The sequence below is a fragment of the Notamacropus eugenii genome, chromosome 5 (genome assembly GCF_028372415.1).
Source record: "Notamacropus eugenii isolate mMacEug1 chromosome 5, mMacEug1.pri_v2, whole genome shotgun sequence".
Lineage (NCBI taxonomy): Eukaryota > Metazoa > Chordata > Mammalia > Diprotodontia > Macropodidae > Notamacropus > Notamacropus eugenii.
Window position 1 is genome coordinate 169,720,844 of NC_092876.1, and position 23,456 is coordinate 169,744,299.

A 23,456-nucleotide genomic window follows, 5' to 3' on the forward strand; every position below is an offset into this window, starting at 1 on the left:
CAAATGGAAAAGGAGGTTCAAAAGCTCACTGAAGAAAATAGTTCTTTCAAAATTAGAATGGAGCAGATGGAGGCTAATGACTTTATGAGAAACCAAGAAATCACAAAACAAAACCAAAAGAATGAAAAAATGGAAGCTAATGTGAAATATCTCATTGGAAAAACAACTGACCTGGAAAATAGATCCAGGAGAGACAATTTAAAAATTATGGGACTACCTGAAAGCTATGATTAAAAAAAGAGCCTAGACATAATCTTTCATGAAATTATCAAGGAAAACTGCCCTGAAATTCTAGAACCAGATGGCAAAATAAGTATTCAAGGAATCCACAGATCACCGCCTGAAAGAGATTCAAAAAGAGAAACTCCTAGGAACATTGTGGCCAAATTCCAGAGTTCTCAGGTCAAGGAGAAAATATTGCAAGCAGCTAGAAAGAAACAATTCAAGTATTGTGGAAATACAATCAGGATAACACAAGATCTAGCAGCTTCTACATTCTACATTCTACACCCCTACACGAAGGGCGTGGAATAGGATATTCCAGAAGTCAAAGGAACTAGGACTAAAACCAAGAATCACCTACCCAGCAAAACTGAGTATAATACTTCAGGGGAAAAATTGGTCTTTCAATTAAATAGAGGATTTTCAAGTATTCTTGATGAAAAGACCAGAGCTGAAAAGAAAATCTGACTTTCAAACACAAGAATGAAGAGAACCATGAAAAGGTGAACAGCAAAGAGAAGTCATAAGGGACTTACTAAAGTTGAACTGTTTACATTCCTGCATGGAAAGACAATATTTGTAACTCTTGAAACTTTTCAGTATCTGGGTACTGGGTGGGATTACACACATACACACGTGCATGCACATGCACACACACACACAGAGACAGAGTGCACAGAGTGAATTGAAGAGGATGGGATCATATCTTAAAAAAATGAAATCAAGCAGTGAGAGAGAAATATATTGGGAGGAGAAAGGGAGAAATGGAATGGGGCAAATTATCTCTCATAAAAGAGGCAAGCAAAAGACTTATTAGTGGAGGGATAAAGAGGGGAGGTGAGAGAAAAACATGAAGTTTACTCTCATCACATTCCACTAAAGGAAGGAATAAAATGCACACTCATTTTGGTATGAAAACCTATCTTACAATACAGGAAAGTGGGGGATAAGGGGATAAGCGGGGGGGGGATGATGGAAGGGAGAGCATGGGGAGGAGGGAGCAATTTGAGGTCAACACTCATGGGGAGGGACAGGATCAAAAGAGAGAACAGAAGTAATGGGGGACAGGATAGGATGGAGGGAAATATAATTAGTTCTTACACAACACTACTATTATGGAAGTCATTTGCAAAACTACACAGATTTGGCCTATGTTGAATTGCTTGCCTTCCAAAGGGAAGGGGTGGGGAGGGAGGGATGAAGAGAAGTTGGAACTCAAAGTTTTAGGAACAATTGTCGAGTACTGTTCTTGCCAAGTACTAGGAAACAAGAAATACAGGTAAAGGGGTATAGAAAGTTATTTGGCCCTACAGGACAAAAGAGAAGATGGAGAGAAGGGCAGAGAGGGATGATAGAAGAGAGAGCAGATTGGTGATAGGGGCAATTAGAATGCTTGGTGTTTTGGGGTGGGGGGAGGGGACAAAAGGGGAGAAAATTTGGAACCCAAAATTTTGTGAAAATGAATGTTAAAAGTTAAATAAAAAATAAATAAAAGAAACAAATGTTGAGAGTTCACAATATTATTATGTAAGATTCCTAAACATTTTTATGATATTCAGGACTCTTAAATATTTGGTCATTAGGTGGACATCTCACCAAACTATGAATAATCAGATGGATCATAAATAGAGGGAGCTTGTCATCCTTTCTCCCTCTGAAAATTTGTACCCATAACAGTGAAATGTGTATAATCAGTTGAGGCCTCTCTATCAGGTAATCTTGCTAGAGCACATCACCCTTCTGGGGCTACACCTAAGCCTGGATCCCTTCTGTTTTCACATTCCGGTAAGTCTCTTAATTAAAAACAAACAATGAATGAAACAATAAACAGAAACCCAAGTCAAAGTCCTCTGATTAGTCCTCCTTAGCTGCCATCCTTCACCACCTCAACCTGCTTGGGGGAAGGAAGGTAGAGGGCCAGGTTTGTATCAAAGGAATCGGACAATGAGGAAGAAGGCTGCCCGCTTAACAGACTTTAAAGTGTACTTGCACTTTCCTTCTATTCTGACTAAGTGGCTTGGGACTTGGACTTGGACAGATGTCTTTTAGATTTTCCAAAGGGAAGAACCCTATATCCCTACCACATGATGGCAAGAGCATGGGTTCAGCTAGATGAAACTGATACTGATTTAAAGGCCCTGATTATCTCTTCTACCCTGTTTCTTTCTTTAACACAAGTGGCTAAATTGCAATCCCAAGATAGACATTTCCAGTCTTGCCATCTACCTTGGTCTTGAGATATGTATCTATTGTCACTAGGAAAACCAGGCCATTGGCATCAGAAGCCCATGCTAGGAGGATAAGGCCTGATATGACTGTAGAGCTTTGGTGCAGGTGAAATGAGTGCTTAGCAGTTCCATAAATTACAAATTCATTTCGAAAATAACTTAATCCTCTCCTACCTAGAGGGTCATTCCCTGTAATAAAAAAAGAGGGGAAAAAACTGGCTCAAAGTAATGCCAATGAGATAAAAGATCTTCCCCATCCATCTATGGGTCTGCCCATTAAGGGAAACTTGATTAGGGGAGGCCCACACCTTTTGTTAATTTTCTAAAGAGGCACTAGTTCTCCAGGGTTGTGATGCCCTTTGGCTCTGAAAAGTGTTATAAATACTCTGAGGTGAGATTTTACTTTGGGGATTATGCTTTGGAAGTTTTTGTTTGGCCAGAGGAGACTCTGGGCAGCTGCTACAGAGCCCTGGCTCTGAAAACCCAGACGACAGTGCTTCTCTCCCTAGTAATTATATATGTATGGTCAGACAGTTGGATCTGTTAATCTGTGATGGTCAGACAGTTGGAAGTCCTATCTACTGGTTGACTTTTGTTTGTCTGTATTTTCTCTTAAGTTCAGGGTGCTGACTTTTTCCTCTGAATTAAGTGAATGATCTATGCGCTTGATTAAAGTGATTGCTAATCCCCCAAAAGTCACGTTCCTTTTAGAAAAACAGATCTAAGAACCTGTACAGCAGGCCCTCCTTCGTATGTCAGGGTCCTTGTTGATACACTCAGCAAAAGTAACCAATGCCTCTTTGTAACCAAGCTGATTGTTGAAGAAGGATAAGCATTCTGAAAGCAATTATAAAGAGGAAGTATATTCCAAGTATGATGGACAAGATGGCATGTGGAGTTCATAGAACTGCTAATAGTTCAGTTTGGCTGGAAGATGGAGTACATGAGAGAGAGTACTGTGAAACATCTGAAACGTTCCACTAACACCATATGTTCATGTCTTTAAATGCCAGTTTCAGGAGTCAGTATTTTATACTAGAGACATTTGGAAATCATAGAAGACTTTTGAGCAGGGAAGTTAACATGTTCTTAGGACTTAGGAAGTTGATGTAGGCACCTGTCTGAGAATGGATTGAAGAGAGAAGGCAATGGAAGCAGAGAGAGAAAATAAATAGCAATTACATTAGTCCAGTAGAAAGAAAAAGGTGTATATTGGAATAGTGCCCATGTGAACAAAGAGAAGGGGATAAATGGAAGAGATTATCATAGAACTGACAAAATTTTAAAAACTACTGAACATGGAGATGTGATGAGGAAGAAAAGACAACACAGGTTGAAAATCTAGGGGCCTAGAAGGATACTGGTATTCACCAAAAAATAAAAAAATAAAAAAAAGATGAGTATTTATAGGAATGAAAAGTTTGGGATGATGAGAGGAAGATGATTTATTCCATTTTAGCTATGTTGAAATTACGATGCTGGTAGGACATCTATTTGGAACTGTATAGCAGGAAGTGATGTGACCTTGAAACTACAGTGAGAAATAAAGTCTAGATACATAGAAGTGAAGTCATCCACACAGAAATGATAAACAGATGGAATGCTTGCCCAATCTGCAGTTAGTATAAAGAGTCAGGATCCATGAAGGTCTGGATACATGAACTCTTGACAAGCTAAAAAAGTTACCTAAATTACAAAAATAAAATTGAAAAGCAATAAATGATAAGTCTTATGCCTGAATTAAAAATGGTTATCACAAGTACAAGATAAGAAAGAGTGGCTGTATAAATGGGTTTGTCTAAAAAAAAAATTCTGAGTTTTAGTGGATGGCAAATTCAAAATCGGTTGACAGTGTGATATTCCAGCCAAACAATCAAAAATACTTCTAATTTGACCTTGGGCTGTGGTAAGAGGCATATCCTCCAGATATAGAGGTAATAGTTTTGCTGTACTTTGCTGTGGTCATACTCCAACTGTAGTATTATGTTCAGTTAAGCACATTACATTTTAGAAGGGTATTGATAAGTTAGAGAACACTGAGGAATACAGACCAGGATTATGAGGGTTCTTGAGTTCATACCACATAAGGATCAATTCAAGGAACTGGGAACATTTAACATAAAGATGATGATAATTATTATCCAAACAAAAAAACTCACAAAAAACAAAATACAGTATTCTATCACTCTGTCAGATACAGAAAGATATGTGCAACATCCATATATGGTGTTATTATAAGTTCTGCTTACCAGTTCCTCATTTAAATTTTCAAGAGTTTTCTCTGTTATGATTTCATTGGCATAGGAAGCCCCCAGTGAGGAAACTTGCTCTATGAATGCAACTCCGAAGTTATTCTACATCACAGAGCCTAAAGAAATTTCCCAGGGCACTGAGAATTTTGACTTCTCACTAATGATTCCTCAAATGCACAATCAGATGAGCTTTTCTCAGAACTCATTGACATCTCATTGAAATCTCTCCAATTTGTGATTCAATTGACACATAAACACATACATGTATATATATTATGTATATATGTATGTATGAGATGACTATAACAATATAAATGGAAAATATAACAAAATCAAAAGTGAATGCTATGTATTTTATAATGACTAAGTTGGGATCAGAAGAATTTGCAGATGTAAGAGACCTATGAGTGTGGAATACTGCATATATTAGCATACTTGAAGGATGTGTTGGTTAGTTTTGTTGAACTTTTTTTTTTTCTTTTATACCTTTTGTCTTAAGAGCTGGTTCTCTGGGTAGGGAAGAAGTGAAGGATATATCAAGTAATTAATGTGATTAAAAAAGAAAACCAATAATTTTTTTTTAGATGAAAACTTTCTCTTTAGTCTTAGAAGGGCTAGGATATGTTAATGGAGTACCTAGATATTGACAAAAATCACAGATTCTTAAAGTACTACAGCAAGTCTTCATACTTTGTGGTTGCTATTCGGTCATTTTTGTCATATCTGACTCTTCATGACCTCATCTGGGGTTTTCTTAGCAGAGAGACAGAAGTGTTTTGCCATTTCCTTCTACAGTACATTTTAGAGATGAGGAAATTTAGGCAAATAGGGTTGAATGACTTACCCAGGGCACATAATTAGTAAGTATCTGAGGCCAGATTTTGGACTCAGGTCCTCTTTACTCCAAGTCCAGCACTCTAGCCATTGTGCTACCTAGGTAATTATATATCTGATGACTAATAAATGACTCATAGAGATGTTAAATGAAGAAGATTAGCTAATAGTATTATACTGTTTTCAAAACATTTTCAGCTCCATTATATCAAGAGATCTTGGGCAGGGCAAGCAATTCTGGCCATTTTAAAGACTGAGAAACTGAAAGCCAAAGAGGTTAAATGATCTTGTCCAAAGCCACTTAGCTTAGAGCCAGGAATGGAATTCAAATATTCTGTTCAGTATTCTCTATTATAACAATTATCACTTGCATAGAGCTTTAAGGTTTATGAATAATTTCCTACCAGTGAGGGAGGTAAGGCAAGTTTTGTCCTGCCTATTTTTAGATGAGAAAACAAGTTCAGTGAGATTAAATTCTATTTCTCCCAAGCTTATAGAGGTGATAAGGATCAGAGTTAAGACTCAAACCCAACTATTCTGACACTAAGTTTAGTGTCTAATGTAGCTCTTACTCTACGTTTTCTATCCATGTTGGGCTAAATACACAAGATGATTTTACACACACACACACACACACACATACATACATATAGATATATACACATATATGTGTATACATACATACACACATACATGTAAAATATATATGTAAAATATATAAATATATGTAAATATATGTGTATAATATGTATATGTAAATATATGTAATATATATGTAAAAAATATATATATATATATATATATGTAAAATTGCCCAGAGAAAGACTGGGGATATCACTCATGATTTGTGATACGGACATGTAAAACACAGTATCTTAATAATTTGTTGACTAGAGGGAAGATACCAAAGTTGAAGTGTGAAATGCTTACCTTATTTCATGCTGACTCATTCTAACTGCAGCTAGATACATCAAATGTCTATTGCTATAGTTTCTGTATTTCAAACTGTCATGATTTTAATAATTCACTCAAATATAAGAATACTAAATAAAATATGTGTATTCCCTACTATATGACTTAATAATAAGTTCTCTGAGAGAAGACTTTTTTTAAATCCCCAGCTAGCAAAAAGCCTTGACCATAGTAGGTGCTTAATGAATTTAATTTATCTGATATTTTGTGACAGATTCATTTATGTACCTCTTTTGTCAGATTATAGACCAATTTGTAGAGAAGTGGTGTGCAGTCCACTCTAAGGGTGTAATTGCCTGAGAAAGAAACAAATATATGTGCAAGTTAAATTTCAATTATTTACAATTTTAATTTTATTTCCCAATATTTTAATTGTAAGCATATTTCAACACTTTAGAAATTAACTTTTCTTTCCTCAGGAAAGGGAAATGAGAACACAGCCATAAAGCCAGGGAGGAAGCTCTAGCAATAAAAGTTGGGGCCAGGAGCAAAGAAAAAAATAATCTTATTCTAACACTTCCCAGGGAAAATGTGGGATTATAAAGCCTCCGGACCCTGGAGGTTCCTATGAGGGGTATAGTAGAAAGAAGGAATATTTCAGGGGCTTGGGCAGCACTTGGGCAGCAATGTCTAAAAGGTTGGAGGAGAACTAAAGGCAGTTTTTCTATAAATGGGTTGTTCATAAGTAGGAGACAGAGGCCAAGGACTGAAATATTAAAAAAGACCCCGAAGAATCCCAGCTACTTCCTTAAATATCCAGAGTAAAGGGGGTAATTACACTGGGTATTCCAAGTCTTAGTGAAGTTTTAAGCTTTTGACTTCAATGTGCATTAAAATTTTTGGGACTCCATGTATATTTTGACAATCATCACAACCTGAATACCAGAGTTCTTCTGACTTGTTTCTAGATCGATCATTTTAGAGTTTTTCAAAGCATACAAAAGATAACCTCATCTAGTACTCTTATTTGAAAGGAACAAAACAATGACTACAAGAATTTAAAATGACCTATGTCCAATTTAAGAGAATCTTTGTGACATATTTACTTGTGCTTTAATATCAGTACATGCAGTGTTTCCCAGAAGGACTAAAAAATGGAAGCAAACTGTTATATTATCTGCACTAACAGAAATACAGTTGGACAGTTTACTTAGCAAACCAGGCAGGACCAGTGAATGTTATATCTACCAAAGGTATTGGTGGAATGGATTGCTTATGTATATATATATCACTTAACTAATAAAATGGGAAACAAAGACAGCAATAGCAAACAGGCGACAAGAAGAGGATAGCTTAGACATCGCACTGGTAAATACTTCAGAACCTAAAAGATGAAACTACTGATTTGAAATAAATTTTACCTTCTATGGATGAGTCAGAATTTATATAAGCAATGCTTCTCTCTTGAAGTATTTTTGCATTCTCCTATAGTTGAGGTAAAGTTGTTACTTTATTCTTAGTCATTACCATATAAGAAAATGTAAACAAAATAATGGAGTTACTTCAGAAGAATAGTCAGTCAATACCCTTATAGATGAAATAACTATTTCCAAAGTTCCCTATCCCTCCCCCCTGCCCCCAAGGATTCTGATAGAATGAAATCTACCTAGTACAGTTGTAGCTATGGGCTAGAATTTTCATTTTCTACCTGAAAAAGTGTTTTAAAATTGTTAGTAAATAGACTTAGTTAGGCAACCTTTTAACAAAGAAAGGCAGGCTCATGTAATGGACAGGGAGTTGACCTCCAAGTGAGGAAGGTCTACCTGGGATGAAGCCCTGCCTCCACCGCAGACTGGCTGCATGTCCTAGACAAATCACAACTTCTGAAATCTGCACTGGGAGTAAGTTTCCTCACTTGCTAGTTGCCTACATACCTGTAAAGTCATAGGACCAGTTTCTATTCCTATTTTTTAGCAAATAGGGTCTTATCAGTTGTTCTTACTAATCCTCCTGAACAGTTCCTGATACAGACAACCACATAAACCCATCTTCAATAGAGGGAAAAATACTTATTATTCCTCAAAACTGGGTAGGGGGAGGTAGTGGAGAGAAAACGTGGCTAAACACAGAAAGAAAAAAAAAAAGGTGTTTTTGTTTGTGAGAACACAGCACAATGTGATACCCATAACGTTCATTGGAAAGGAAGATACTAGATGATGTTTTTATGTATTAATTAATCACAGTATCTAGAACATAGTGCAAATGATAATGAAAGTAAAAAAAATACTAAGAATGAATATTTTCATTATTCTATATTTTCTTCTTTCTAATCTCTCCTATGTGCACCAATATGAATATTTTTATTTTTTTATGTTCTAATTTCTTCTATGTGTATCAACCCCATTATTAACTGTAAAATGATTAAATATACACATGCCATATCTTCTGACTAGACTGCCAGCTCTCAAAGGCAGGGAATGTATTATTTTTCATCTCTTATCCATGGTGCCTAGTATAGTATACGAAGGTACTTTCTGTTTCTTGAATTGAATTCAAGTGAACTGAATTATTAAGAGTCATTTACACCCAAGAAAAAAGATAAAGTAAGGGCCACCTTTAGTGACTGTAACTTATGAGGCAGTCCATTCTATTTTCAGAAAGCATTGCTAAATCTCACTTCCTATATTGACCTGAACAAAATCTGCCTCCCAATATCTTCTATTTCTTGATTTTTGACCATTGAAAGCTACACAAATGAACCAGGATCACTCTTCTATGTAATGTTCTGTTAAGTATTTGAGGAAACAAATTGTGTTATCCTGTGTCTGATCTCTTCTACAGATTAATCACTTGCAATTTCTCAACCCCTTCTAAATGAGTATGGCTCATTAGCATGGCTTCAATATCCTTGTAGTCTTCTTTTGGATATGTTTATCAATGTCCCTCTTAAATATGATACTCAGAAGTGAATAACAGACTCCACATATGTTCTGACCACAAAACTGAACAATAAGATGGTTTCCTTCCCTTAAACTTAATATTCTTATTATTATTGTCCCCTGAGATTTGGTTGGGTTTTTTTTTTTTTAAAGCTATTTTGGATTGGAAGTCAATTAGAACTCAAGTCTAAGCTGTTCTCACAAGAATCATGGCCTCACCACATATTCATCATCCTATGCTTATGCAACTGATTTTTTTTCATCTAAGTGTACATCCTTCTTATTCAATAAATATATTCATCACTTTTAAACTTTGTTTTGTTACCTTTAGCATGTCATTTCAGACTACTAAAATATTTATAAATCTTGATTCTGTAATTCCAGTAAATACTAGCTATAGCTAGTATAGCAACTAAATGACTGAGTGAACAGAGAACTGGGTCTGAGGTCAGAAAGACCGGTATTCAAATCTGACCTTGGACAGTTACCAGTTGTGTGACTGAGCAAGTCACTTAACTTTGTTTGCCTTAATCTACCAGAAAAGGAAATGGCAAACCACTTCAGTATCTTGGCCAAGAAAACCCCATGGACAGTGTGGTACACAGGATCATGAAGAGCCAGATACAATTGAATAACTACACAACAACAGCTATCCCTACTGACTTTATGCCATCAACATATTTGGCATGCACAGCAAACTTTATATCTTAATCTAAAAAATTTTTAAAATAATAAATAAAAAATCACAAAAAATATGAAAACAGCACCAACAATAGACTTCTGAAGCTTGAAACCAATGATCTTCTAAGCTGAATTCAACTCATTAGTCCACTATTGATATAACTGTAATATTCTGCAGCCCTATGACTTCATTTTGTTCACAACAACATGAAAGTTCTTGTTAATTCTCTTATTAAAATCCAGGACATGCTCTAAGTATTACTTCCATAATCTCTGTCGAGCATTTCTATTATCAGGGAAAGAAACATTAAGTTATTCAAATATAACCTATTCTTAGTGAATTTATAATGGGATCCAGGGATTATTATTTTCCTAAGTGCTCACAAAGCAGCCATGTAATAATCCCTTCAATAATCTCCACCCTCCCCCCCAAGAATTTATGCTAAGACCACTGATTTGTAGTTTTTGTCATACTTAGTTTTTAGCAAGTTGTAATTCTAAACAACTGTTGTCCATTCTTGTTCTTCTGGAATTTTTTCCACTGAAAATTATTTTTTAAAAATTATACCAATAGCATTTTAACAATCACACCTCCATTTTTATTTTTAGGATCTCAGCTAAATTAACTTGCTCCCCCACCAAAAAAAATGGTTTCAATTACAGCTACTAATGCTCCTTTATCCTTCCCTACCCTGGGTTCCAATCCTCATTCTAGTTTGCTGTCTGCTTTTCAATCAGAAAAGCAATCTCCTTCATAAAAAAGGCTTGGCAAAGTTCTCTCTTATTTCTTAACACACTATTTACCACTACTGGTCTCTTCTATTACTTACTTGTCTTCTTACTTTCTTCAAACACATTATTTTATAAAGTCCCCCCCCCCTTTTACTGCCCTCAATATTTCTGAAATCCAAACTCATTCCAAGTGTAGCTATATTCAATGAATAGGGTAGGAATAGGAAATTTTCCGGAGATGAAATTCACTCTATCAGTCCAAGTTGGCTACATATTTGTAACTTGTAATCTTAGACAGTTGATTAATGTATTAAAAGGTTAAATATGGTACCCAGTGTCACATATTGTCAGTATGGAGCAGAAGAAGAACTTGAATCTAGGCCTTTCTTAGCTTTAAAGCTAGTTTTCTGTCATGCCTTGCTGGTACTGATTACAATGGCTACAGCTGATACTAAACTTAAATTCAAGACTATTGTACAGTAAAAGTGAGAAAAAGCAAGACCGATAAGAGAAATGAAAATGGAATAAAATGATAGGGTTAAGAAAATTTTATTAGAAAAGAAAATTTTATTAGGAAAGACAAAGAACGATACATATGGAAGAAATAATAAAGAAATCCTTGCTCAGAGGGAGAAAAAGAGACAAAGATGGAGAGATACAGAGAATAATATCATCGCCTCATAGTCTCTTAAATAACTGTTGCTAAAACCTTTTAAGGATGTGTGGAATTTGGCAGCTTACTTGACAGCACCATTTACTGTTTTCCTTCAAGTTCAAATGAAATCTATTCTTCAGTTAATGACTGTATCATCTGATTTTTCTCAACTCCCAAAAATAAAAGTGGTTATAAAAATGATTTGTCATAACTATTCAAATAACTACTCTGTGTTTTTGAAGAAATAGGTATAAATTATTCCATAAAAGAAAAAAATAAGTTCCCCAAAGGACTGAATTCAATGCAGTAAAGCTGATTTTTTTGTTTTTGTTTTTTTGCTCTTTCCTGTTTACATAATTTTTTTTAAAGTTCAATACTCCAAAGGTCAAGAAGAAGTCAAGACTTCGATTAGCAATTATGGTTAACATTCCTTTAAATAGAAGTGAGATTTAAAGCTGAAATGGATGTTTAATTCAAGTCCTTCATTTCATTCAAGTGGAAAATGGGACTCATAAGGGTTGTGACTTATTCAATGTAATGGAGGAATCAAGTGGCATAGTCTAGATATAGATATGTTTTTAAATCTATTAGCAGAGCCTGATTTAAATATATTTCTGGTGTTACTGTTATCATAACTTTAAATGGGGACATAATGGTGTAAATTGAAGTTTTGGTTTTAAAAAAAAGAAGAAAAAAGTTTTATGACAATACAGGTATGTCCTGATTTAAGGAAACCCAATATATGGATATCTAGAATTTGAAAATATATACCAAATAGAGGACAATCAATAGTGTTATAAAAGTTTCTTTCACTTTATAAAAGGATTCTTTTAAGAATCAAGATAATCTAGTGACTTTTGGTATTCACAAATCACCAACTGTAGTAGTATAATCTAAGGACAAAGGAACTTAGAGCTAAAGCATTAACTGACACCACCAACTAAAGAACAATGACACATGAGAACAAAGCATTTCTCTTCATATTATAATATGTCAATGGGAAAATGTGATTAAAAAGTTTAAACACACATGTATAAATCTATTTTTAAAAGTAGGAAGCAAATACAGTTGGAATGTTACCATGAACCTGTAATCTAAAATTACAGTAAAAAAAAATGATCAATCTAAGAAACCATAACATATTTTTCTTAGAACCCCAATTATAACTCAAGGTATAGAATGAATACCAAAAAACTAACTTGTCCCAAGTAACCTCTGATAGTCTTGATAGTGTTTTGCTATTTTTGAAGTTAATGATTTGTCTCATTTTTCATAAGTTCAGATAGAATCTAAATTATTTGAACAATAAATAAATTCCTTTGTTACATAATACTTTAGTCAGAGGCTGTCTTAGTTGGTCAAATAAACAGATAAGAGTACAGAAATCAATTTCTTCAGCAACAACTTCAGCAAAAAACCTTATTAGGCAATAGCTGCTATTTGTAAGTTTCTTTAGGTATACATACATTTGTTCATTGCTGCCAAAGGAAATGACAAGAATGGTCTCTTCTTTATTTACCTCAGCCCATTCTGTGGAACCCAAGAGTCCAAATTCTTCTGCATCCCAGCTAGCAAAAATAATAGTTCTTTTTGGTCTCCAGCCTGAAATTACACAGTTAATTTACAATTAAACATAGGATCACAAGATCAAAGACTTTGACCTGGAAAGATCCTTAGAGGTCACTGAGTCCAATCTCCTCTTTTTACTGTTGAGGAAACTGAGACCCAGAAAAGTTAAGTGACTTGCTCAATATTCAATAGGTAGTAAGTGGCCGAAGTGGGATTTGAACCAAAGTCCTTTGACTGCAAATCCAGCAATTTTTCCAGTGTGCCATGCCTAAAAATAAAAGAAAATGAAATATGTCACTCTCATAATTACTCCTCCCAACTTCATTTGTTTACCTCCACTCATCATTTTTCCAAAACTCCGGACAACTTCATGCAGAACAGCTGCCCCAGTGGTTGGGTCAATACCTCCAAATACCCAAGCATCCCGGTGACCTCCAAGAATAACATATCTATCTGAAAACACATATATTTAAATGAGTGATAATTTTGAATATAAAAGCATGTGTTAAGCCATCTAATTGTTTAAGTTGTTCATCATCTTCCTTCTACATTAGAAAAATAAAACAGAGAGGAAGCATTATCTTACATAATGTTGTGCGCATTTTACTGTTTAACAATTTTTCATACTGCTAAAATATATAACAAGGTATCCTGCCTGGTTCTTCAAACCTCTGAAAAAAGTTGAATCTGAAGAAAAAGTTAAGAACACACCTGGTTCCACGGATCCTCTGATAGTTCCAATTACATTGTAAATCCTTGTTATTTTATTGGTACTGTGAACATGCATTCTGACTTTCCTGTATATAAAACAACAATGAAGAGAATATTTATTTTAAAGTTTTATGACTAATAGTTTTAGGACCACATGTAGAAAACTGAATGCCTAATATTCTATGTAATTTTTTCCCATCCTAGTTCATGGATCCCCTGACATCTTTCCATAGACCCCAGGTTAAGAACCCTTGAACTGAGATCCAAAACTGGCATACACAAGGAAGGTTTGGAAACTTGGGCTGGTAAAACAAGCTTAGATCACCACCTGGTGGCACAAACAGAAAGTGTACTCCAAGTAGTTTTCCTAGTCCTATCCCTGGGGCCACAAAAGTATACCTAAGAAGATCTCTTTTACTGAAATCACCAAGAGAAGCAGAGCCAAAGCTGTTAATACATCAGCCTCTCCCCGTTCTTCTCCCTTTCTTCCTTCCCCTATCGCTCCCTTCTTAGGAGAGCAAGTGTCTGTTCCCTAAATTTACTGCAATTTCTTTTCAATGATTTTTTTTTTCTAATTTCAAGTTTTTAAGATTAAAATTTGGTAACCATTGTATTACTGAGGTGTTTTTGATCACCTAAATGAAGCAAAAAAAAAAAATACAATGGGTAGGGAGAAGAACAGGTAGTGAAATAGATGTCATAACTGTGATAGATAGATAGATGATAGATAGATAGATAGATGATAGATAGATAGATAGATAGATGTATATCTACATATATATTCACTAGAGCAATTTTACTAGCTGGAGGCTGAGAGCTATAGATAAAAAAATTTTATTTACAATTTTATTTTTCCATTTTACAATTCCCCAGACCACAGAAATTTAAACCTAGATCTTGCCAGACAGTTGATTAAGCAGCTTTGATTGAGGGCAGCTGTGACAATTTGGAACTGGCATGGAAGGTGAGCCTTGGCTGCTTTCTCTTCCAACTGTTTCTATTTCCCATGGACTTAAAGGAACAAAACAAAACAAAACAAAAAACAAACAAAAAAACCCAAAACAACCCACACTACAGAGGGAGTGAGGAGAGAGAAAGTCACTTCCAAAGGAAGGAGTCAAGAGAAATCATATGGAAAGATTGGTGCTGCCAGGGTTACAATGGTAAATGCTTAATTGCTCCCTGGAATTGACTTTCTGAGGGGGGAAAATATGACACAATTTTGAGATGAATTTGCATTCTTAACAGCTATTCCATCACTTTTTATGTCTAGACAATCAATGGGTAAATCAAGCATTAGTGATCCATATTCAAGGTGTAAATGTTCACAGTAAAAATTAAAAACACCACTGGACCCATACAAAGGTCAAATCAGTGACAACCCTGTAAGTGACGACCCTGTTCACAAGTACAGAACAACATACCACCACTCACTCTGATGTTACTTCAGAAAGGAAGGACAAAAGCCCTTTTTAAACTTTCATAATATGGTTTCACTGACTACTCTATGTAGCCAGTTTTCTTGACACCATGTTGACTGGTCTACTAATTGTTATTTTAGCTGCACTTTATATCACTTCATAGAGGTCATCACATAATTCTCTGAACTTCTCATAATGACTTCTTTTCTTATTCCATGCAATATTCATGTCATGTGATTTTTTAGTTGCTCCTAAATCACTGTGTATATATTTTGTTTCCAGCTTTTGGATAAAAGATAAAAGATGTTATTACAGCATTTTTGTATAAATAGGTTTCTTCTTGCTATGAATAACTGCCTAAAAAGAGTCCTTATAGTAAAGTTTCTGAATCAAAGGGTATGAACAGTTTTAACTTGCATGCTTCTAAATTATTTTCTAGAATAGCTGAACTAAGACATAGCTCCAGCAGTGAATTAGCATGCCTGGTCTCACACAGCCCTTCAAAAATTAATCTTCTCTTCTTTTGGAACTTTAGTCAGTTTAATTGGTGTAAGTCAATGCCTCATGTTCTGAGCCACACAAATTTTGGATAACAGTATGTTTCTTTTTTCAAACGAATAAAATTATATGATTTAACAGAAAAACAATTTTAAATTATGAATATTTAAATTTGAAAAATTATGAATTTATATATACAAATATGTATATATATATGAATTGCATGAATTCACCCTCAAATGTAGGGTTAGAAAGAAAAGTTCACTGTTTTATACAAGAAACAAACTTAAAACATAAAGAGTCATACAGAATTAAAGATAGGGTCTGGAAAAAAAGCTTCAGTGTCTTAATTGAATTTTTAAAAATATAAATAGCAATTATTTCAGACAAAATTGATAAAATCAAATAAGACAAGCCAGGAAGAGATTATGTTAAAGGCATGCAATAAGATTAGAACCAGAAATTAACCCTGTGGCTTCAGTGATAGAGAAAATTCCAAAGCTAAGAAACTCCCTGTACCAATGCAGGTCAGTCTATGTCTTCTCTGCATTAGTTTTAGAGAGTTGCCAGAGCATTGAGAGATTCAATTTCTTAAACATGGTCAGACAACCAGGGTGAGGCAGAGGCAGAACCTGAACTCTAATCTTCCTGCCTTTGAGGTCAACTCTATCTATTATCAGTCATACTACCTTTGAAACTCTTAAATCTAACACACAAGCTTTCTGTCTGATTGTCTGTCTCTGTCTCTCTCTCTCTTTCCTCTCTCCTCCTCTTTTCCTCTCTCCCCCCATCCCCAAGTCCTCAAAGGATATGGAAATTGAATTACAAGATTTAGATAGTAAGAAAATAATTTTTGGGTATGTGTCTCTCAAATGGTACCTCTTGGATTTTCACAAACCTCACAGAAGGATAAACAGAATAGAATATCCCTATTACTAGAATATCGCTATTCTGTATATCAGCTAGCATTCCACAAAAACTGATCACATGCTAGGCCATAAATAAAAAATGGTGGCCATATTGAACACATTCTTTCCAGACTATAGTCCAGGGGTGGGGAACCTATGGCTTGGAGGCCTCATGTTGCTTTCTAGGTTCATGGGTACAGCCTTTCAATTGAGTCCAAGTTTTACAGAACACATCTTTTTATTAAGGGAATTTGCTCTGTGAAGTTTGGATTGAGTCAGTGTTGCCCTTTAGGACCTACAGGGCCACACATGGCCTCAAGGCTGCCGATTCCTCACCCCTGCTTTAGTCCTTCAAAGGATTTGCCAGTTTGTCACTTTGTGAACAAATTCAAGTTTTCTCATGATTCTCAGTAACAACCATAATAATATTTTTAATATCTTATCAATATTTCATTATATTTATATGCTACAACTTGTTCAATCATTCCTTAATTTTTGGAAATGCCACTTTTTTCATGGTCTTTCATGATCCCTATCCCTCTAACCAGAGGCAATTTCTCCTATAAATCTCCACAGAATTTTACCTCTACATCTCCTGTGTCGCATCACCTTCTGCTTCATATCTTACCCATTTGTAAACATGACTTATTCCCTATTGGATTATAAACTCCATGAAGGCAGGGAATGTGTTTTTTAAATCTTTTTTATTCCCCTCAGCACTGAGAACATTGCCTAAAACATAACAGTAGGTGTTCAACAGAGTTAAATAGAATTGAATTACTAAATACTAATTTATTCTACATTTTAATTAAAATCTATCTATCTATCTAGGCAATTAGGTGGTGCAAGGGATACTGGGTCTGGAGATAGGAAGAGTCATCTTCCTGAATTCAAATCCAGCCTCTGACACTCACAAACTGTGTGACCTGGGCAAGTCACTTAACCCTGTTTTTGCCTCAGTTCCTCATCTGTAAAATGAGTTGGAGAAGGAAATGGCAAACCACTTTAGTATCTCTGCCAAGAAAAGCCCAAATGGGGTAACAGAGTCGGAAATCACTGGAAAAACAATTTAACAAGAAAATGTATATAAAGGATGAAAAGCCTGTGGTTTGGAAGAATTAATAAACTTGTCCATGTGACACAGGCTTGGGAACTATAAGGACACCTAGTCTTGATTTTCCCTTTTAACCCCCTATAGATTTCTGCTAAAGTCCTAATCATATACCTCACTTTGTAATGGAAGTAAAAATTGTTTCTAGAAGGCTATACCAAACAGACCATAAAGTCTAGTATCCCTGATAAAGCTGGGAAGCCTTCAAGGATAACCTGGAGATAGATTCTGTGTCATTCCCCTGGAGATAGATTCTGTGTCATTCCCCAAAAGCAATCTAAATTTAAAGGGAATCAACACCAAAGAAGAAACTCCTGATGATCATCTGTTAAAGCATGGACAGATGGAGAACTGTACTTTTGGAAGGAATGCCCACATCAATGAATTCTTGATTCTTGAATGATTCTTGGATTTTCACAAACCTCACAGAAGGATAAACAGAATAGAATATCCCTATTACTAGAATATCCCTATTCTGTATATCAGCTAGCATTCCACAAAAACTGATCATATGCTAGGTCATAAATAAAAAATGGTGGCCATATTGAACACATTCTTGAAGCAACAATATTTATTAAATACTTGCATTAGGAGGAGTAATAACTCTACTTAATTTTACAGGTATACAAAGTAGAAATAGCAGTCACTACCCTCTATAAATTTATAAACTAGTTTTATGTATATATATGTGTATATATATATTATACATATGCATAATATACATACACACAAACACACACATGTATTATTCACATATAATCCAGTCATATACACACATATATTTGTAATTTGTATTGCATATTTCTTATAAAAATATGAAAGTTTTTATCATAAGTATATGCATAAGAAAATGCATAAAATTACATTTATAAAGCAATTTATAAGAACAAAACCATATCATAATTCTTTCCAAAAAGGATGATAGCTTTGGGACTGATAAGAAAAATTCTTGACTTGTTATAGTTGTAGTAATAGTAATAGCTCCTTGTACAAACATAATTACTTCCATTTTACAGATAAGAAAACTTGGGCTCACAGAGACAATATCAGCATACCTATTAAATGATAACACCAGGACCCCAAACCAAATTCTCTAATCCAAAGGACTCTCTACACTACACCATCCTGCCTCAATAGAAAATAAGTAATCTGTTTAACAAGTTAGCCATTAATTTCATCCAGATCTCTTCATCATGAAGAATGATGGACACTAGGTACAGATGAGAGATATGAAAAAGACCTAGTTTACTAGAAATTTTTCTTTAATGTTGCATGTAATTGAATAGGTAGAAATTGAATACTTGTGAAATAAGTGAAGACCAAGACAGCACTCTTGATTTTTATAGAAATTTAAATAAATACAATTATGTTCACCCACCTCACTACTTTAGTCCCTAGGATAATTAATGGAAATAATTGCTTAGGATTTTACTCAAGTGTCTGAGGGTTATAGAACCATTGCAATAATTCTCTTTGTTCCAACAGAAATTTTGAGAGCTCTAGCTTTAATGTGACACAGGACAGCTTCAGAGTGAAAACATTCAAGGCAGTCACCAGGGTTCCAGGACAATGTTTTAAGTATTCATTCACAAATTGTTATTAAAGTCATTAGAAGAACAAAGCAATCCACTTAGGTCAGCCAAAGGGAAAAAAACAAAACAAGCCAAAAGCTCCCAGTTTTTATGAACACAAGGATGGCATAGCGAGAACGTTTGAACCTCTTTTTCACCAGAGAACAAAATATGTCTTTATTCCAGGCAAAACCCTGGCAGTTTCTCATCTCTAGTGATTTCCTGACAGCTACAAAGCTGCCAAAAACAGAATATTCTTTAGTGTTGCTTATAGATTTTTGCCTGAAAACGACGCTGGGTGAACTGAGTGCAGATTGAATCCATCTGTACTATTTAGCCAACAGTTTTATCATAATAGTCACAGACAGTTCCATTTATTAAGGCATCAAATACACAGGGATTAAATAACCCAAATAAGGAAATAGAGTCGATTAAAATGTTTTCATTAATTCTCCATAAGAATACCAGTGATTAGCACAGTTCCAGGAAGCAGAGGAAAGCATGCTCCATTTGAAAAAACAAAAAAGTTAAAGCTATGATTAGCAAGAAAAAAAGACTATCAAAGTTTGTTGTTCAGTTGGGTAAAGATAAAAGAAAAGAAACAAGGGATCAAAGAGAAGAAAAATCCTCTTAAATCAGGCTAGATGATAAAAAGAAAAGAAATTAAATGGATGAAAAATGATTATTTTCCAGTTGAGGAAGGAAGAATAAGCATTTATATAGTACCTGCTACAGATCTGCATAATGCTAAATGCTCTGTAAATATCTATTGAGTTAGTGTGTAGGGATGCATATAAGAGACAGGCCCTAAAGATGGACAAGCAATAGGGCCTAGAATTTAACAAGAGGTAAACAGCAAACTGGACTATTTTGGAAATATGTAGCATTCTTAAACTGCAATCTTAAGTCATGTTGTGCGCTAAGATTCATTTGTCCATGATAGATACTTTCTTGGCAACCTTTTTAAAATGAAGCAAGACAAAAAACAGACTTGTGATTTCATCCACAGTGGAAGCCTCCAAATGAGGTACTTCCTATGCTGATGGAAGGTGAAACTCTTTGCTATTTATAGTCTTAAAAAGTTACCTGGGCACTGATTCAAGTAATTTGCCCTGAGTCATAAAGCCAGTGTGTATCAGAAGTGGGCTTTGAACCCTGGTCTTTCGAATTCAAACTACTACATCAGAAGTGTCAAATGCATAGCCCACAATACTCCTTAAACAAACCAGATTAACATGTAACTGGACAATATTTAACAAAATAAACGATAAAATATAGATAATTTCAACGTGTGGTTTTCTAAATCAATGGGAGCCCTCAAAGATCCTTACATATGGTTCAGTAGCCCTATTTCTTTCTGAGTTTGACACCACTACAGTACACCATGTCATCTCTCGCTGCATTGCTTTTTGGAACACCAAAATTTCCAAGGAAACAAAGCTGTGGGTGAACCAAAAAGCAATGTAGAAATACAAGTCAGCTGCAGCACATTTCCAAAGAAAATCAATGTAACCTTGCTTCTGCCCAAGTCTGGGGCAGTTTTGTGAAGAGATAGCCCTGTACTTTCCGTGTGTGTGTGTGTGTGTGTGTGTGTGTGTGTGTGTCTACATGCACACACATACATATGCATATATGTGTGTATAGGTATGTATACATATAAACATATATGCATGTGCACACATACAAATCCATGCATACAACCATAAATGTGTACATATGTATATGTATGCAGTTAGATATGTATATGTATTTGTGTCTATACACACACACACATATATATATATATACACACGTATATGTGTGAGTATGTGTGTATGTATTTGGTGGGAAAGGGCTAAGCTGGTGAGTGTAACTTTTCCCCTTAAGAATAAAACTAGGAAAGTTCTTTCCTTTCTGAACCCCAAATCATATACCTAGACTCAAGATATTTGAGGAGTTGCAAATAAATATAATTCTACCCTAATATCTACCATTCCCTCTGATTAGTGAGATCCTCCTAGAACCTCCATTTAAGAAAAGTATCTGGGCCAACCATGTTTCTTTCCTCAGGACTTTGGATTTCTGCCTTGACTCAGCTTTTCATACTGATGCTCACTCCAACCATGAAATTCACAAATTACTGCACCCTAGACTTCCTCTACTATCCCCCCACACCAAGTATTTTCATCTACACCTCCACCCCTCCCCTCTTCAGCTTTCTTTCATGTATAGTCTTCACCCATCAGAAGAGAAGTTCCTTGAGGACTGTTCTTTCTACTTGTATTTGCATTCCCAGTGCTCACCACAGGACCAGGCACATAGTAAATGATGAACAAACACTTGTGATTGACTGATAGCCCTGTTGGAAGGAGCAGAGATCACCCTATTTCCTGCCTTCTTTGATCCTGCCTACCCCTCCTACAATGAGGGTAATTAGGGTGGTATCTGAACAATCCTACTCCTCACAAAGAAAGACAGGAAGTCTCCTTGGATATGACTGGGCCAGATTGGATCTTAGACCACATCTATCTGTGCCAACCAGGAGCTGCATCTACATATACATTAGATAAACAAGCTCACATAAATCTTAGATCTACATGCAAGAAGTGGTGTAATAAATTCTGGGGGGTGGGGGGATGGGGAGGTTAGAGCCAAGATGGCAGAGTAGAAGGACAGAACTGCTCTAGCTCTCCCCACAAAGCCCTTAAAATATCTGTAAAAAATGACTCAAATTCTAGAGCAGCAAAAGCCACAAAATGACAAAGTGAAACAGATTTCCAGCCCAACATGGCCTAGAAGGTCAACAGGGAAGGTCTATCGCACCAGACTTGGAGTGGAGTACAACCCAGCATGGGCCATGCAGCACAGACAGGACTGGAGCAGGCTTCAGGGCACAGAATCATGGATAGCTGCTGCGGTTTCTCAATCCACACATGCCAAAGACAGCTTTAAAGGTCAGTAAGAAAGCTCAGTCTGGCCCCAGCCCTGGCCCCAGGGTGGTGGCAGCCACTGTGGCAGCAGCAGAAAGACCCTGGGGGAAATCGAGCTCTGATTTGGGTCTCAGTTTTAGTCCGGAGAGTGGCAGTCCTAGGGTGAGGAGGAGCACTGGCATGGTGGAGCTGGTGGTGGCTATGGAGAGAGAATCCTACTGACAGTTCCAGGGCAGAAAAGAGTGCTTTTAGTTGCTTTAGTTACTCACAGACCAGAGCACAGGCTCTGTCCCTTGATTGTGCCACCTTGGAGAAACTGAGAACTGAGCTCCTAGAGATATCTCAGAGAACAGCTACATGAAACCTCCGAAGCCTAGAGTGGTATACCCTCCACTTGACAAAGGACTCAAAAGTGAAGTAACTGGCTGAGAAAATGCCCAAACTAGGGAAAAAAATAAGACTATAGAAGGTTACTTTCTTGGGAAAAGGTAATTTCTTCTATCCTTTCCCTTGAAGAAGAACAAAGCTTAAAGTCAAAGGAAGACAGCAAGGTCAAAGCTTCTACATCTAAAACCTCCAAAAAAAAATGCAATTGTCTCAGGCCATGGAAGAGCTTTAAAAGGATTGTGAACACCAAGTAAGAAAAGTGGAGAAAAAGTTGGGAAGAGAAATGGGAGTGATGTAAGAAAATCATGAAAAGCGAGTCAAAAGCCTGTTAAAAGAGACCTCAAAAAAATGTTGGACAAATTAACACCTTTAAAAATAGACTAACCAAAATGGCAAAAGAGGTCCAAAAAGTCAATGAAAAGAATCCTTTAAAAAGCAGAATTGGCCAGATGGAAAAGGAGGTTCAAAAGCTCACTAAAAAAAATAGTTCTTTAAAAATTAGAATTGAGCAGATGGAAGCTAATGACTTTATGAGAAACCAAGAAATTATAAAATAAAACCAAATTCTTGTGGAAGTGAATATTGAGAACTGAAAAATACCACCCCTTCCCCCAATCTGTCCTCCCTTATATCATGCCCCCTACTTCTCCCAAACCCCTTCCATTTTCCTGTAGGGCAACATTCATGTTGTAAAAGACTAACAATATTTCCCTCTATCCTGTCCTGCCCTCCATTTATTCCATTCTTTCCCTTGACCTGTCCCCCCACAATGGTATTTGCTTATGATTACCCCTTCTGCTAATCTGCCTTCCCTTCTATTATCTTCCCTCTCCTACCCCCTTCCCCCCTGCCTTCCTGCAGGGTAAAATAGATTTCCATACCCAATGGAGTGTGTGTTATTCCTTCTTTAAGTCAA

At 35.9% G+C, this 23,456-nt stretch overlaps 1 protein-coding gene across 15 annotated transcripts in view; it reads right to left on the reverse strand.

Moving 5' to 3' along the window:
- The window catches only part of LOC140505428 (N-acetylated-alpha-linked acidic dipeptidase 2-like), a 238,272-nt gene that overhangs the window by 171,274 nt on the left and 43,542 nt on the right, over positions 1–23,456 (reverse strand). For all 15 annotated transcript variants that reach the window (XR_011967495.1, XR_011967494.1, XM_072611410.1 and 12 more), the window contains 5 exons: positions 13,736–13,821; positions 13,358–13,477; positions 12,975–13,057; positions 7,870–7,933; positions 6,737–6,804 (listed from right to left, as the gene is read on the reverse strand). Coding sequence is in view for 13 of the 15 variants with exons in the window: in XM_072611410.1 (XP_072467511.1) it covers positions 6,737–6,804; positions 7,870–7,933; positions 12,975–13,057; positions 13,358–13,477; positions 13,736–13,821 (421 nt within the window). In the remaining 2 variants the exon portion in view is untranslated. The remainder of the gene's footprint in view (positions 1–6,736; positions 6,805–7,869; positions 7,934–12,974; positions 13,058–13,357; positions 13,478–13,735; positions 13,822–23,456) is intronic.